The sequence below is a fragment of the Hyalella azteca genome, unplaced genomic scaffold, assembly GCF_000764305.2.
Source record: "Hyalella azteca isolate HAZT.00-mixed unplaced genomic scaffold, Hazt_2.0.2 contig3217, whole genome shotgun sequence".
Taxonomy (NCBI): Eukaryota; Metazoa; Arthropoda; class Malacostraca; order Amphipoda; family Hyalellidae; genus Hyalella; species Hyalella azteca.
Window position 1 is genome coordinate 209157 of NW_025933469.1, and position 16132 is coordinate 225288.

General features: G+C 45.3%; 1 protein-coding gene across 1 annotated transcript; it reads left to right on the forward strand.

Moving 5' to 3' along the window:
• Positions 1-380: 380 nt before the first annotated feature.
• LOC108677090 lies at positions 381-13217 on the forward strand. The gene is made up of 14 exons (XM_018165239.2): positions 381-2229; positions 2857-2897; positions 3362-3439; positions 4178-4328; positions 5295-5413; positions 5987-6056; positions 6969-7227; positions 7847-8081; positions 9044-9116; positions 9544-9670; positions 10631-10731; positions 11240-11551; positions 11729-11844; positions 13098-13217. Exons 1-14 carry the CDS (start codon positions 558-560, stop codon positions 13215-13217), a joined length of 3474 nt encoding a protein of 1157 aa, XP_018020728.1. The 5' UTR covers positions 381-557.
• The last annotated feature ends 2915 nt before the right edge of the window (positions 13218-16132 follow it).

Below are 16132 nucleotides of genomic sequence, written 5' to 3' on the forward strand. Positions count from 1 at the left end.
ACTGTCCTCACCGTGATTAATATTAGGTTATATAACCGTCAGTGAAATGCACCTGCTTCTTCTTGATCACTTTAACCTTGTGTACCTTTTAATTGTAATCAATCAACTGTAACTTTCTTATCGTTTTTGTTTCTAACGATATTTGTCCTTTCCCCATCCCTGTGTTCAACCCCCTCCTCTCTTCCCCGCTTCTACAACCCTGCCAAGCCTGGTATGATGTTCAACACCCCTCTGCAACCCTCATACCAGCTGACGGTTTATTAACCGATTCAACCAAACTAATTATTTAATTCACGTAAACGTAACCCATGCGCAACTTCAACGACAACTAAACCCAACTCGTCCCAACTCTTCGGACTGTTCTTGCCACAGACGTGGTACTGGAAGAGAAAAAGCCGCTATCCTGTAGCAAAAACGGTACCCTGTACGATATCGGTGATACCGTACACAGCACCGACTGTACCGAGACGTGTGTATGCGTAGAAAACGCGTTCGTGCCTGCAGATACACCCCCGATACATTCTGATACCCTCTTCATATCACCGCAGTCGGCTGACATGGTATGCCAAGAAACCAGATGCCCATTTGGTTTACACATCAGAAACCAATACAAACCAGAACCTTACTGCGTCGAGCTCGAAAACCAGAGCGGTGGTGACCAGTGTTGTGTGGTGGTAGTATGTGATGACCAGTTTGGTAGCGGGGACGGTATCAGTGATGATGGAGATGCGGATGGCGGTGTAGGGCGAAGAGGGGGTGGTAGCACTTCGTTGGATGGAACAAATAACAGGAATGAAAGTACAATCAGTGGCGCAGACACTGATGACAATAGTGTGGTCAATGATGGAACTAGTGGGTTAAACCATACCGTGTCCTTAAGGGACAAGGATTTAGCTGCCACCAATGATATTTTGGTTGAAAATGTTGGTACTACCCACGATGATGTGAGAGTACTGAATGATGTAATTACGGTTGATGACACTGAACAACTTCCTGATAATCATCGCCTCGTGGCAGATCTAGAAAAGGACCTCAAGACCAACAATTCTTCCTCTCCTACAATTAATGAGTTGATCGCTTTAAACTCGACTGTGGAAAGTCCTGTTGATGGTCGAGGTTCACGAAACACTTCGGAAAACGTGTTTAAGTTCTTGAATTTTATGCAAGAAAGTTTTGTTGAGCCGAAAGTTCCGTTCAAGTTCGAAGAAAGTGATAGTCTGTCATTCAAAAGCCGCAATTTGAAAAAGAAACTTGGTGACAATATCGTCCCTCATGATTTGGATAACGAATCTGATCCCAAGGACGATGTTCCTATTGTCTTGGTAGAAAAGAAGACGGAGGAGGACTCTGCAAACAAGATAAAGGATGAAAAGAACGAGATGGCCGACGATTTTGCAAACAAGATGGAGGACGAAATTATCAAGATGGCGAACGACTCTGCATCCAATATGGACGAAGACTCCTCAAGAAACATAACGAACGAAACGAAAAAGATTGCGAACGACTTTTTAACCGAAACGGCAGAAGATTCCACACAGAAGATGGCTGACGATCCAAACAATGTGGCTGACGTCACTAATAGCTTTGTTGACATTGAAACAACGACGCCAACGCTTGACTTTGTCACAAGTGTATCCATATCAACGTCATCCCGGCTGGCGGGGGTGGACCTGCTCCCCCAGACTGGAAATATAACCCCAACGGGGAGTAACACGACAGGGGTTCTGATCAGGAACAACGGTAGTGCGTCAACGTCATCTGTTGGTGAGAACAAAACTGCTGCTTCTGTTGAAGGTGAATTCTGGTCTGTAGAAAACGGAACGAGGTATATTTTCAACAATGAAGCTGTTGTATTGGGTTTGACTGTTGAAAGTGAAACAGAACCTATTGAAAATGTGTCTGAAACTAGATCAGTTGAAACGGTTACCTCAGTCCTACCTCCTGAAACGACTACCAAAAAAAATTCAGTTGAAACGACCACTGAAAAAGAACTTGTTGAAACGGCTACTGAAATCGAACCTGTCGAAACGGCTACTGAAATCGAGTCAGTTTCAACGACTTCTGAAACAGAACTTTTTGAAACGGCTTCGGAAAAAGAGTCTAGTCGATCAATGATGGTTGAAACGGAAACTGCACCCCCTGAAACAGCACCTGTGGTCTTTGAAACGGCAGCGGGAAGCAGGATGACAGTTTCTGAAACAGGAGGTTCAGAGAGAGAACCGAGGCGAGGTAAGGCTTGAGACGGGCTATACCCTCGGGGCTCAACCCTTTGGGGCTCAAACATTGGAGGCTCGACCCTCGGGGCTAATTCCTTGTAGATAAACCCTCGGGGTTCAACCCTCGGCGCCTGACCACCGGGATTGGTTCTTGTTTCGCTGTCTTAGCCCTGACCTCAGATGGGTTAAAACCTTGTTCACTTCTTTGTTAGAATGGCGGAGCATCTTGTTAATAAATTTAAATTAATTTAAAATCTTGGTATTGTTAAAACCTAATTTGCAGCAAACTTTGCTATATTTCGTTTACTTGGAAAATATTTATACTTATAACTGTAACTTTGTGGTCTATTTTGATTTGTAATTTCTTGAATACTTTTGTATTTTTTGCATGAATTTATCTGCAAAACGCCTGGCTCTCGTATCGGCTTTTCATTCATTCGCTATTTTTTCTATTTTGTGCTTCAGTTTTGTTAAGTTTAATCTTCTTAAATCCACTGTCCAATTTTACGTTAATTTCGTATAATATATATCCATGACTGTTTATTCCTAGTTATAGTTGCAATAATTATGCTATATATGGTATTAATCTAATTAATACTCCCACCCACCGGCGTATGAACGTGTATTGATACTCCGACAGGCCACAACGACGCTGAACTGCCGCTACGCGACCTGAAGCAGGTGTGTTATCTACTGTTATCTACTGTTATCTACTGTTATCCACTGTTATCTACTGTTATCTATTGCTATCTTTTATTATTTACTGTTATCTATTGCTATCTACTTTTATTTACTGTTATCTATTGCTATCTACTGTTATCTACTGTTATCTGTTGCTATCTACTGCTATTTACTCTTATCTAACCAACTCGAAAATTATTATTTGATATTGTTTATTACTAATATATTATATTATCTAGTAATAAATAATATTAAAGTAATAAGAAATATATAACTGGATTATAAATTAATAGTAAATACAAATAACATAAATCATGCCAGTAATTATATAACAATCAGTATTAACCCTGCAAATATTATTATGATGACCCACTTATGATGACCCACTTATGATGACCCACTTATGATGACCCACTTATGATGACCCACTTATGATGACCCACTTATGATGACCCACTTATCAGCTGGAGGTGGAGCGGGTGACCCACAACGCGTCGGTGGTGCGCCTGCCGAGCTTCGCTGCGGGGGACCTCTTCTACAAGGTGCGTGATGACCCGCTTATTTGTTTGAGTGTAGTGGCCTCAGACACGTCATTTAGGGCAATGAATGAGGTTTTGTTCTAATTGTGATGCACTTTTGCCCTTATGTGGGTCAGCCTGACCCATTTAGACCAGGTATCAGTGCTGCGCCCGCTCTCTTCTCGTGCTGTGGGTGAGAAGGTGTGTCACCATTTGGTCAATATGATCCAAACATTTTACACGATGGGCACATAAATTTATCCTCAAACTTGTACACATACTTTATGTGTACATACAGAGAAGTACACAAGAAGTACTCATACACTATACATGACTACACTCAGTGAAATAAGTGACATTTTGTCCAAATAGCGACGATGCACTTGCCAGCTTCATGTGGGTCATCCTGACCCTCTTTTCACTCAGCGTATTGATGCTACGGGTAGAAAGTGTGTCAGTATTTTTTACAATATTCCCTCAAGATCCCCCCAAGCAACCCCTAGATCCAAGAGTTCGATTAGGGACAGCTACCCAAGGCCATGCTGCAAGCACCACCTTCGACGGCCACTACCAAGCTCCGCCCACCAGTGCGACACCACCTTTGACGGCTACCAAGCTCCGCCCACCCCGAGGTTCAAACCCACGACTCACTGCTCTCACCTTGGTGCCGTGACCGTTGTGCTACATTGGCGATGAATTGTGATGACAGACCCATTCATATTTTTGAGTGTATACTGAGCCATTAATCTCCTCCCCCCAAAGGGCACGACTCCAGGGGCGGGGCGTGGGCGGGTGGGGGTAGAGGTGGGCGAGGGGCGGGCGACGCTGTCGTCCCTGACGCCGTCCACCAACTACTCCCTCAGCTGGCTGGGGGCGGACGCTTCTGTCGCCCACGCCGCCCTCATCACCCTACGTGAGTTGCCTAGTGTGCTAGATGCCTAGTGTTGCCTAATGTGCTAGTTGCCTAGTGTGCTTGTTTCCTAGTGTGCTAGTTGCCTAGTGTTGCCTAGTGTGCTGTTGCCTAGTGTGCTTGTTTCCTAAGTGTGCTAGTTGCCTAGTGTTGCCTAGTGTGCTGTTGCCTAGTGTGTTTGTTTCCTAGTGTGCTAGTTGCCTAGTGTTGCCTAATGTGCTAGTTGCCTAGTGTGCTTGTTTCCTAGTGTGCTAGTTGCCTAGTGTGCTGTTGCCTAGTGTGCTTGTTTCCTAGTGCGCTAGTTGCCTAGTGTTGCCTAGTGTGCTAGTTGCCTATTGTGTCACCCCCAACCAAACCCTTCCATCCCTTCCTCTCACCCCGACACATGTTTAGGGTCGCCCCAGAGTAGATTTTGCTACCCTGAAACAGAACCTGATGACGGTCTAATTAAGTTATACTTGGAACAACCGAAGTATGACTCTGATTTGTATGACTGTATGGGCTTGTGTGGACGTTTCTAGATATGGACTTGTATGGCTATATAGAAAATACAAAAATCGTTATATCTCGAAATCAGTGCAGAAAATTTGCCCACAGTTTGGCGTTTTCTTTTTTTGCACCCAATGACGTCACGAGGCCTGGAAGACGGAATCCCGTTGGGACGCCGGAATTCCTAAAATTCCTGAAATTATCCGACATTGATGAATAGTTTTCTGAATTCTAAGAATTGATATGAATAAGGCGATGTTTACTGCCATAGTTTAATAGTTTTCCCCTCTAAAATTGGGATAACCGGACGACAGTTTCCAAAATAAATTTTATGTTCAGAGTTATTTTTTCGACTACAAACTATGCGACACAGCATTCATCATTCATTCATTTTATTCATGATCTTCAGTTTCATGTTGGACTGTGTTATTGTTGTAATTTATAATATTATATTAACCGTTCTCCCCACCTCTTCCCCAGCGGGATGCACCCACGCGGGGGGCAGCGTGGGGCTGGGGGAGGGGTACGTGGTGCACTGCACCCAACACTGCACCTGCACTGCACCTGGTACTGCGACCTGTGCACCTTGTGCTGAACAGGTAATGTGCTGCACTGCACCATTATACTTCATACTGCACCATACTGTACCTTAACAAACCGCACTGCATCATATTGCACTATACTGAACTACAACTCATTTATTTGTACTGCACCATATACTGTACTGCATATATAACTTTGCATATATAACTGTAACATACTGTACTGCACATATAAGTGTAACATACTGTACTGCATATATAACTGCATTTCCTTGAACCCCATTGGAACAAAATATATTGTACAGCACCACACTGCACCATTATACTTTATACTGCACCGCATAGCGCTGTACTGAACAACAATGCATCATGATTCATTGTACTGCACCATACTTTCGTATGATTCATTGTACGGCTCCTAACTCAACCAAACTGCCTTTTCTTGCACCACACTGTAACAAACTACATCGTACAGCACCACACTGCATAAAATATATTGTACTGCGCCACACTGTATTGTAATACACCACAGTGTACTGTAATGCACCACACTGCATCTTTTTTTTCATCATCACCCACTTCCTACCCCCATAAATATGAATTTCACCACCCCCTCCCTCCCTCCCACAGGACGCCCCTCTCCCCCCCGGGTGCTCGCTCGTACCCCGTGACCCCTGCTGCTCCACCCTCCTCTGCCCAGGTGGGTTGAGTTTACCCTCGCGTGTATCAGCTGTAAGCTTATCCTTTTACTTCATTCACCCTAGCGGTTAAATCAAAGCCCAGTTTTGATCAAAATTTAGGGTCGCTTCAGATTCTGATTTAAGGCGCCCAACATGCACGTAATGATGAGAATTTAGATTAATTTTACCCCCACGTGTATCAGCTATACGGTTACCGTTTTACTTCATTTGGCCCTAGCGGTTGAATCAAAGCCCAGTTTTGATTAAAATTTAGGGTCACCACAGCTTCTGATTTAAGGCGCCCAACACGCACGTAATAAGGAAAATTTAGAGTAACCACAGTTTCTGAGTTAAGGCGCCCAACACGCACTCAATGATGAAAATTTAGAGTCGCCCCAGCTTCTGATTTAAGGCGCCCAACACGCACGTAATGATAAAAATTTTAGAGTCGCCCCAGCTTCTGATTTAATGCGCCCAATATGCACGTAATGATAAAAATTTAGAGTCGCCCCAGCTTCTGATTTAATGCGCCCAATATGTACGTAATGATCAAAATTTAGAGTCGCCCCAGCTTCTGATTTAATGCGCCTAACACGCACGTAAGGAGGAAACTTTAGAGTCGCCCCAGCTTCTAATTTGAAGCGCCTAAAACGCACGCAAAAAAAGGATGAATTTCGCATGTTTTTTTCGAATGTAAGATGAAAAATGAGTGGTTTTCGTACCACCCGAGCCGGTAGCGGTTAAGGTCCGGAAAAAAAGCTTTTAATTATTTAATGAGGGCTTCACTTGGGCCACCATTTAGCCCATAGTTAATATAAAATTAAAGCATTAATAAATCAATAAGGGTTCATTTAGGCCATATTAAGGTCCCAATTAAGGTCTGTATAAGTCCTTGGCTGCAGTAAAAAAGACTTTGAACGTGCCGTCCTCAGGTAAAATGGACGGGGACGCCGCCCACCGCGTGGACGTGACGTCAAATTCATCAGACGTCAACGTCGCCCACAAGTTGGACAGGACGTCTGGGACGGACGACGTCGACTTGTCGTCCAGGACGTCCCTTGTGGACGGTCCTGCGGACGTCGACGGTCCTTTAGGGACGGAGGACGGCCCCTCAGGGACGGGCGACGTCCCGAAGCTGATCGTGATGCGGACGTCGTACGACAGCGTCACTCTCGCCTGGGACGATTTCAGGTACGTTGGCCCGTGCCCTCGTTGGCCCGTGCCCCCGTTGACCCGTGCCCGCGTTGGCCCGTGCCCCGTGCCCGCGTTGGCCCGTGCCCCCGTTGACCCTCGTTGGCTGGCCCGTGCCCCCGTTGACCCGTGCCCGCGTTGGCCCGTGCCCTCGTTGGCCCGTGCCCTCGTTGGCCCGTGCCCTCGTTGGCCCGTGCCCTCGTTGGCCCGTGCCCGCACTGAGAGAAAAAGGCCTCCTGTTTTGAAACACTTGGGTGTTTCAAAGTCTCCCCGAGCTTGACGCGCTTATATTTGTGCGGCTAGCGTCGCGTGGTCAGTGCGCCGAATGCTGTCATAGGAGGAGGTTGTGTGGAGCCGCCGCTCATGAATGCCACGAATCTACACTGCATGCAGGTTGTCTGTTTAACCAATTACAACTGCCAATTTGTTAATATGATTGCTTACGTTACCTAGTTGAATATTTGACAAATTAAAAGTTTAAATAGATAGTTAATTTTAAATAGTTTCTTATTTATGAATACTTAGTTAGAATAATTAAAAATCATCGAATAATCAGTTAATTGTTATTTAGTTAATTATAATGCTTAGTTAAATTATCTAATTTCCAACGTGTCGGCAGGTCGGGCGACGCCGCCGACGTGTACATGGCGGAATACCGCCACATTCCCGCCACAACAAACACCACCAAAACGGCGGATGCGGCGGGTAAGAAAGCGGATTCTTTGACCGAAATTCCGGCGGCGGCGGAGGACAAAATGGCGGGTCCGGCTGGGTGGCAGCGGCGGGCCGTGGACATGGACAAGAGTCCTCCTACGGTGACCATCACCAGCCTCCTGCCGGGGGCCACCTACCAGGTGATGGACACTCTGAAAAATAATTTTTTAAAATTAATTTTACAAAATCGTCTAAAAAATTAATTTTTAATGGACATGCTTATCACTCAGAAAAATATGTGTTAATAAATTAATTTTTAAAGACAACACTTCCGAAGAGGCCATTGTCTCCGATGTTACACGTGTACAATGAATTTATAATTTTATTTGTTTATATATAAATTTTTTAATATGAATTTTTTTGATATTCAATAATTTGTAATCTTTAAAATTTGTTGATATTTAATATTTTTTATATATAAACTTTACTTTATTTTTAAAATTATTTATTCTGTCAATTGATTCATGCATTGTCTCCAACTTTACACAAGTGTGCAAAATTTTAGATCAATTGGACAGGTAGAAGTGTGTTAAATATCGATTATTATTGATTAAGATTATTTTTTCAATTTTTTAGAAGTGTCATAAAATACGTGAGACTTTGGCCTAATAACGTTGTAGTTTTTGTTCTTTTGTGGGTCATTGTGACCCATTTATGCTTGCCTTAAAGGTGTATTAGAGCTACGAATGCGTTAAATTGACCAAACAATAAAACCCAATTCTCAACCGCAGCCCCGAACCGAGAGGGACAATAACTCTCATATTTCTCTGGGTGTTTTTTGTGGAACATGAAGGATGGGAAAAATTAGATCAGAAATTGGAATTTAATTCTGTAATTTGTTTTTGTAAATTAAATTCTAAAGACGCATACGTTAAGCATGCAATACGCGCATGTAAACAATGTAAAGCTTCAATCAATGTAAACAATGTAAAGCTTCAATCAATGTAAACAATGTGAAGCTTCAATCAATGTAAACAATGTAAAGCTTCAATCAATGTAAACAATGTAAAGCTTCAATCAGTGTAAACAATGTAAAGATCATAGAGATGCACAAAAGATAATCATTCAATGCGCGCATGTAAACAACGCACTCAAATGTCAGGTGCGCGTGGTGGCCGTGGACGGCGGCGCGACGGCGGGGCAGCGCACCGAGACTCTCACCGTCACCACGCAACGTGAGTCACTTGACACACTTAGGGACTTGACCCACTTAGGGGCTTGACCCACTTAGGCACTTGACCCACTTAGGCACTTGACCCACTTTGGCTCTTGACCCACTTAGGGAGCACTTGACCCACTAAGTATGCTGTTGACCCACTTAGGAGGCACTTAACCCACTTAGGAGGCACTTGACCCAGTTAGGATTCGGACTAGGAGGTTAAGCTGATTGAATCCTCAGAGCAGGATTCAAATGGAAAATAAGCTGACTCACCTTTAGCGGACTCACCGCAAAATTTAAGGCCGCCCCAGCTAAATATCCATGAAGTTAGTGGCATACACAGCCGAGTACAATAGGCATATAGGCCTGCGTATACTTATATGTATATATATAACACCGCTTAGGCCATATTTTCATAACCCCCTTCTCCTCCCCTCCCCCAGCGGGGTGCGTGTACGCCAACGCCACGTACGCCATCGGCTCGTTCGCGCGGGGGTGCGAGGAGGCCTGCGCCTGCTACGAGGACGGCTTCGTCAAGTGCACCGAGCGCTGCACGGTCCCCTACTTCCGGTGAGTGAACCACCTACTTCCGGTGCTTGAACACTACTTCCGGTACGTACTTCCGGTGAGTCAACACTCTACTTCCGATGCGTGAACACTCTACCTGCGGTGCGTACTTCCGGTGAATGAACACACTACTTCCGGTATGTACTTCCGGTGAGTGAACACTCTACTTCCGGTACGTACTTCCGGTGCTTGAACACTCTACTTCCGGTACGTACTTCCGGTGAGTGAACGCTCTACAGCTTCCGGTACGTGAACACTCTACTTCCGGTGCGTGAACGCTCTACTTCCGGTGCGTGAACGCTCTGCTTCCGGTGAGTGAACACTCTACTTCCGGTACGTACTCCCGGTGAGTGAACACTACTTCCGGTACGTGAACACCCTACTTCCGGTGCGTGAACACTCTACTTCCGGTGAGTGAACACTCTAACTTCCGGTGCGTGAATACTCTACTTCCGGTGCGTGAACACTACTTCCGGTGAGTGAACATTCTACTTCCGGTGAGTGAACACTACTTCCGTTGAGTGAACACTCTACTTGCGGTACGTGAACACTCTACTTCCGGTGCGCGAACACTCTACTTCTGGTACGTACTTCCGGTGAGTGAACGCTCTATTTCCGTTGCGTGAACGCTCTACTTCCGGTATGTACTTCCGGTGAGTGAACGCTCTACTTCCGGTGCGTGAACGCTCTACTTCCGGTGCGTACTTCCGGTGAGTGAACACCCTACTTCTGGTGAGTGAACCCTCTACTTCCGGTGCGTATGCCTCCTACTTCCGGTGAATTATTTCTTCATACATCACTTGTATATTGACGAATTGTTGTGTTTCCGTGTTGATATAGCTCCATAATCTCAAATGAAAAGCTTGTGAAACCCGTACACTTAGCATCAAGTGCTGATTCTGTGTATCTGCTCTGTGTGCAGTTTACGATGTTTGTGAGATGTATATTATGTATGCCCCCCAGACGGGGCAGCGTGGGGGCGACGCCCCTGTGTGAAGAGCAGCGCACAGTTGCCGACGACTGCTGCGTGCTGGTGGTCTGTGCCACGCGCTCCGGCGCACACGGTGGGTCTTAGTGGTGCACACGGCGGTGATATGGTGCACAAGACAATCGCTACTTATCAAACGAACGAACCAATAATCAACAGTTGAAGTTTCTATAAGTATATATACATTATAGTTATAATAAATTCAATCAGAGCCCAAGGGAAGACCTAAGTAGTTGGTTATCAGCCATGGTTGAACTATAATAGGCTCTACCCACGAGACTCTCAGTTTTGTGGATGTTGTTTGTTGTTCTAACCCGTCATCCAACCAATTACTGAACTGCGATCAAACCAGTCAACCAATCCTTCATGGGAATGACGGGATTGTTTACGTTTCTCGGTCTCAGTGACGTCATAAGGAAGATGCGCTAATAGGCGAAAATCCTCGCGGGTCAAACTTATATAGCTCAACTATGAGTTATCAGCAGTCTGGCTTATCTGGTTAAGGATTATAATGTAAGCTGTTTGAAATCACGCAATTCTTGTTAAAATTTTTCGCTCCTTACAAATTTCCACAAATTTTTCAGAGTTCGACCAGTGCGCGAATATTGTGTGCGGGCCAAACGCCGAGTGCGTGAGCGAGCACCCACAACGCAACTCCAGTGACGTCACCTCTCCTGCCATTGGCCGGGGCTCAGCCAATGACACGTCGTTCCTTGGCAACTCGACTTCCGATTGGTCTAACACCGCAGCCAATGGCACAAGCAGCTCGCTATCGACGACCAATCCGGTGGCCGCTCTCACTCCGCTTAGCCTCGACGTGTCGCCATTGGGCCAGTGCGTGTGCCTGCCTGGTTACCATGGCAACCCCACTAACCTGGAGACCGGCTGCCATGCCAGTAAGTGTGACGTTAGTTTTGTAAATTTTAGGGTTATGTTGTGGGTCAATAAACCCCAAATTTAACCCCCTAATCTCCACCCCTCTGATTTGGCTGTGGGTAAATTTAGGTTAGAAATTGAGATTGGGCTGTGGGTAAATACACCCAAAATTAAACCCTCTTCCTCCTCCCCGGCAGGGCTGGACTCCGTGCGTTGTCACCACCACAACCTCACCTACTCCCCCGGGGAGGTCTTCTACGAAGGCTGCGTCTCCCGCTGCCTCTGCACCCCCACTGGGGAGATCGACTGCAGGGTGAGCAAATCCGTAACCCCCACAACTCTATGTAACTCTGACCTTATCCGCATACAACCCTCCTTAACAACCCCAAATTTTGCGGCCAATCAGAGCTCGTTTAACTTTGGGCTTAGGTTTACGATGCCAGAGGCTGCCAGCATTCAATTTGCGTTCTAATAGCCAATCAGAGCGCGCCTAACTTCGGGCTCAGGTTACGCGATGCCATTCGCCGCCAGCGTTTAATTTGCACATTTGATGGCCAATCAGAGCGCGGCTAACTTCGGGCTTAAGGTGCTTATACACTGGGCGAATAGTCGCGTAGATTAGTCGAGTCGACTACTGTTTTGCAGGCTGAGAGCCTATACACGAGGAGAGTGTTTTCAGTACAGTGCGCCAGAGCCAGTGCGACGATGGGAGTTGCCGAGTAAAATGTGTTCATGGGGGAGGCAAGCGAGAGCTCCACAGTTATGCACATTACAGCGGCTATAAGATACAAGACAAGCAAGAGAGAGAGCGACGCAGCTATGCACACTACGAAGGCCGAGGCGGTACTGACTACTGAACACACTATCCAGGCTCAAAACAACTTGAGCTGTTGTGCGTGCAGTGCACAAACTAGTCGCCTCTGAAGACGTCAATCATCACAAATATTAGTTGCGTCTACTAGTCGACTCAACTAATGGACGCAACTAGTCGCCCCGTGTATAAGCACCTTAAGGTTTCAAGATGCCATACGCCGCCAGCGTTCAATTTGCATGTATGACGGCCAATCAGAGCGCGCCTAACAACGGACTTAGGCTCCGAGATGCCAGACACTGCCAGCGTTCAGCATAACGCAGGATTGAACGAATTTTTAGCTTTTCATACAGGATTTGAGTATATTTATCAAAGATTTTCGATTCTATTCGGGATAATTTGGTTTACTTGATTATATTTATTAATTATTTTCCATCGATACATGACCTGATGTATTAACTGTCTAGCAATTACCTGTTTAATTTATGAATTGACTGTCGAAATATATGCACCTTAGAAAAATGCCTTAAACACTCCGACATTTTTGATAATTTAAGCTTTAATTTAATAATAAATTTATGGCATTATAATTTTTATTTCAAGAAGTTTGAAATTCTTATTAACAGCCTAAAAAATTTAAGTAAACATTATTTTAGTATTTATTATTTATTATTATAGATATTATATTATATATATTATATTATTTATTTTGTAAACATAATAAATAAACAAACATTATTTTTTTTAATTTTTAGCCCCGCTGCTCCGCCCCCCCGCCCCCTGGGGAGGCGTGTGACCTGCGCAGCGACCCCAACGACCCCTGCTGTACCATCTGTACCAACGCGACGTCCACGGGTACGTCAAGATGTGTATAAGAGACAGTCATTTCACCATGAGATTTACGTCATTTCACCGTGAGATTTACTATTTAACGTCGCCTTATTTTCTGATTTATTTCCTATTTATTCTCCTCTTCACGTGCAGTCACTGAACATGATGACGTCCCGCGCAACATGACGCTTGGTCAACATGAAGAACATGACCATGGTGAACATGGCGCACATTTCCGAAGTGAACATAACGTACATGATCACAGTGAACATAATGAACATGACCACAATGAACATGATTTTAGTTCCTTAAGCCACGCAGAGATCCACGCGCTGAACATTGCGCATGAACATGACGAACATGGCAACCCAGTATTCACCTCTCATGTTCATCATCATGAACATGACGTTGGCATGAACATGAGTCATGAGGACATGCATCGTCTGGGCGTGCCTCATGCTCATGATGAACATGACTCGCACATGCACGTGAACATGAACGACAGCCACAGACTCATGCATGAACATGGCATCCCTCACAGTCATGGTGAACATGACGAACATTTTCATGAGCCCATCCTCGTCGCCACGAACGTGCATAAACATGGCCAACATGAACATGACGAACATGGTGAACATGAGACAAGAACTGAACATGAACATGACGTACGAAGTGAACATGACGTACGAGGTGAACATGACGTACGAGGTGAACATGACGTACGAAGTGAACATGACGTACGAAGTGAACATGACGTATTACCCGACATGAACATGACTCATGTCGATGACGTCACCACTGAACATGACATGAACATGACGCATGAACATGACGTCGGTACGTCGGTACGTCACGAGCTGCGCATCACGCAGACGACGGGCCTCAACGAGACGTCCATGGAGCTGCGCGTCGACGTCAGCCAGGACGTCGTGGACGGGCTGCTGACGTCGCCCACCGCCGCCCTCGACGTCGAGACGCAGCAGGTACGTCTAATCGAGGTACGTCTTTTCTAGGTACGTCTTATTTAGGTACGTCTTATCTAGGTACGTCTTTTCTAGGTACGTATTATTTAGGTACGTCTTATCTAGGTACGTCTTTTCTAGGTACGTCTTATCTAGGCACGTCTTATCTAGGTACGTCTTCTCTAGGTACGTCTTCTCTAGGTACGTCTTTTCTAGGCACATCTTATTTAGGTACGTCTTTTCTAGGTACGTCTTATCTAGGCACGTCTTATCTAGGCACGTCTTATCTAGGTACGTCTTCTCTAGGTACGTCTTTTCTAGGTATGTCTTATCTAGGTACGTCTTCTCTAGGTACGTCTTTTCTAGGCACGTCTTCTCTAGGTACGTCTTTTCTAGGTACGTCTTATCTAGGCACGTCTTATCTGGGTACGTCTTATCTGGGTACGTCTTATCTGGGTACGTAGTACGTCCCATGTTGGTACGTCATGTTGGTACGTCATGTTGGTACGTCCCATGTTGGTACGTCACATGTTGGTACGTCATGTGTTGGTACGTCTCATGTTGCTACGTCATGTTGGTACGTCCGTTAACGTCCCCTACGTCGCGCAGATGCTCACCTCTGAAGCCGACGTCGACGGGCGCGTTGTGCGAGACGTTGCCCGACCCGTTGGACGTCTGCTGCACCATCACCGTGTGCGGCGACGTCACGTCCGACGTCATGAAGCATAACGTCTCAAGTACGTTACTTAACGTTCATTTGACTTTTTCATTATTTTACGTCATAATTTATCTTTTCCAGCGTCTGTTTCTGATTTTCGTGTAATTTTATATAAGCTTGACGCAATATTAACGTCATAGACGTCGACTAGCGATTTAATTTTGTTAAAAAAGATTAAGTCATTTTCCCGTGAGATTTACGTCACTTCATCGTAAGATTTACGTCCTTTCTTTGCGAAATTTTCGTCTTTTCACTGTGATATTTACATAATTTTGGGATTCACGCTATTTTACCGTAAGATTTACGTCATTTCGCTGAGAGATTTGCCTCTTTTTACCGTGAGATTTAGTACGTAAATTCACTGTGAGATTATAGTCAGTCGTGAGATCTATTGTATTTAGCCGCGAGATTTACGTCAGCTAACATTGAGATTTACGTTATTTACTGCGAAATTTACGCCATTTTACAGGGAGGTTTAAGTTTTTTCACCGTGAAATTTACGTCGTTTTACTGTCAGATTTACGTCATTTTTCCGTGAGATTTACGTCACTTCATCATAAGATTTAAGTCATTTCGTCATGAGATTTTTGTCATTTCACCGTGAGATTTACGTCATTTCACCGTGAGACTTACGTCATTTCACCGTGAGATTTACGTCATTTCACCGTGAGATTTACGTCATTTCACCGTGAGATTTACGTCATTTCACCGTGAGATTTACGTCATTTCACCGTGAGATTTACGTCATTTCACCNTGCCCGCAGGTCCACTGTATGCCCATTATTGTGCCCGCAGGTCCACTGTATGCCCATTATTGTGCCCGCAGGTCCACTGTATGCCCATTATTGTGCCCGCAGGTCCACTGTATGCCCATTATTGTGCCCGCAGGTCCACTGTATGCCCATTATTGTGCCCGCAGGTCCACTGTATGCCCATTATTGTGCCCGCAGGTCCACTGTATGCCCATTATTGTGCCCGCAGGTCCACTGTATGCCCATTATTGTGCCCGCAGGTCCACTGTATGCCCATTATTGTGCCCGCAGGTCCACTGTATGCCCATTATTGTGCCCGCAGGTCCACTGTATGCCCATTATTGTGCCCGCAGGTCCACTGTATGCCCATTATTGTGCCCGCAGGTCCACTGTATGCCCATTATTGTGCCCGCAGGTCCACTGTATGCCCATTATTGTGCCCGCAGGTCCACTGTATGCCCATTATTGTGCCCGCAGGTCCACTGTATGCCCATTATTGTGCCCGCAGGTCCACTGTATGCCCATTA

Bases quoted from the DNA above. Each gene is read 5' to 3' on its own strand.
- LOC108677090 (XM_018165239.2), top strand. From the start codon at position 558: ATGGTATGCCAAGAAACCAGATGCCCATTTGGTTTACACATCAGAAAC. The intron at 8,082-9,043 runs GTGATGGACACT...CTCAAATGTCAG, and splicing joins TGCCGGGGGCCACCTACCAG to GTGCGCGTGGTGGCCGTGGA. The intron at 9,117-9,543 runs GTGAGTCACTTG...CCCCTCCCCCAG, and splicing joins TCTCACCGTCACCACGCAAC to CGGGGTGCGTGTACGCCAAC.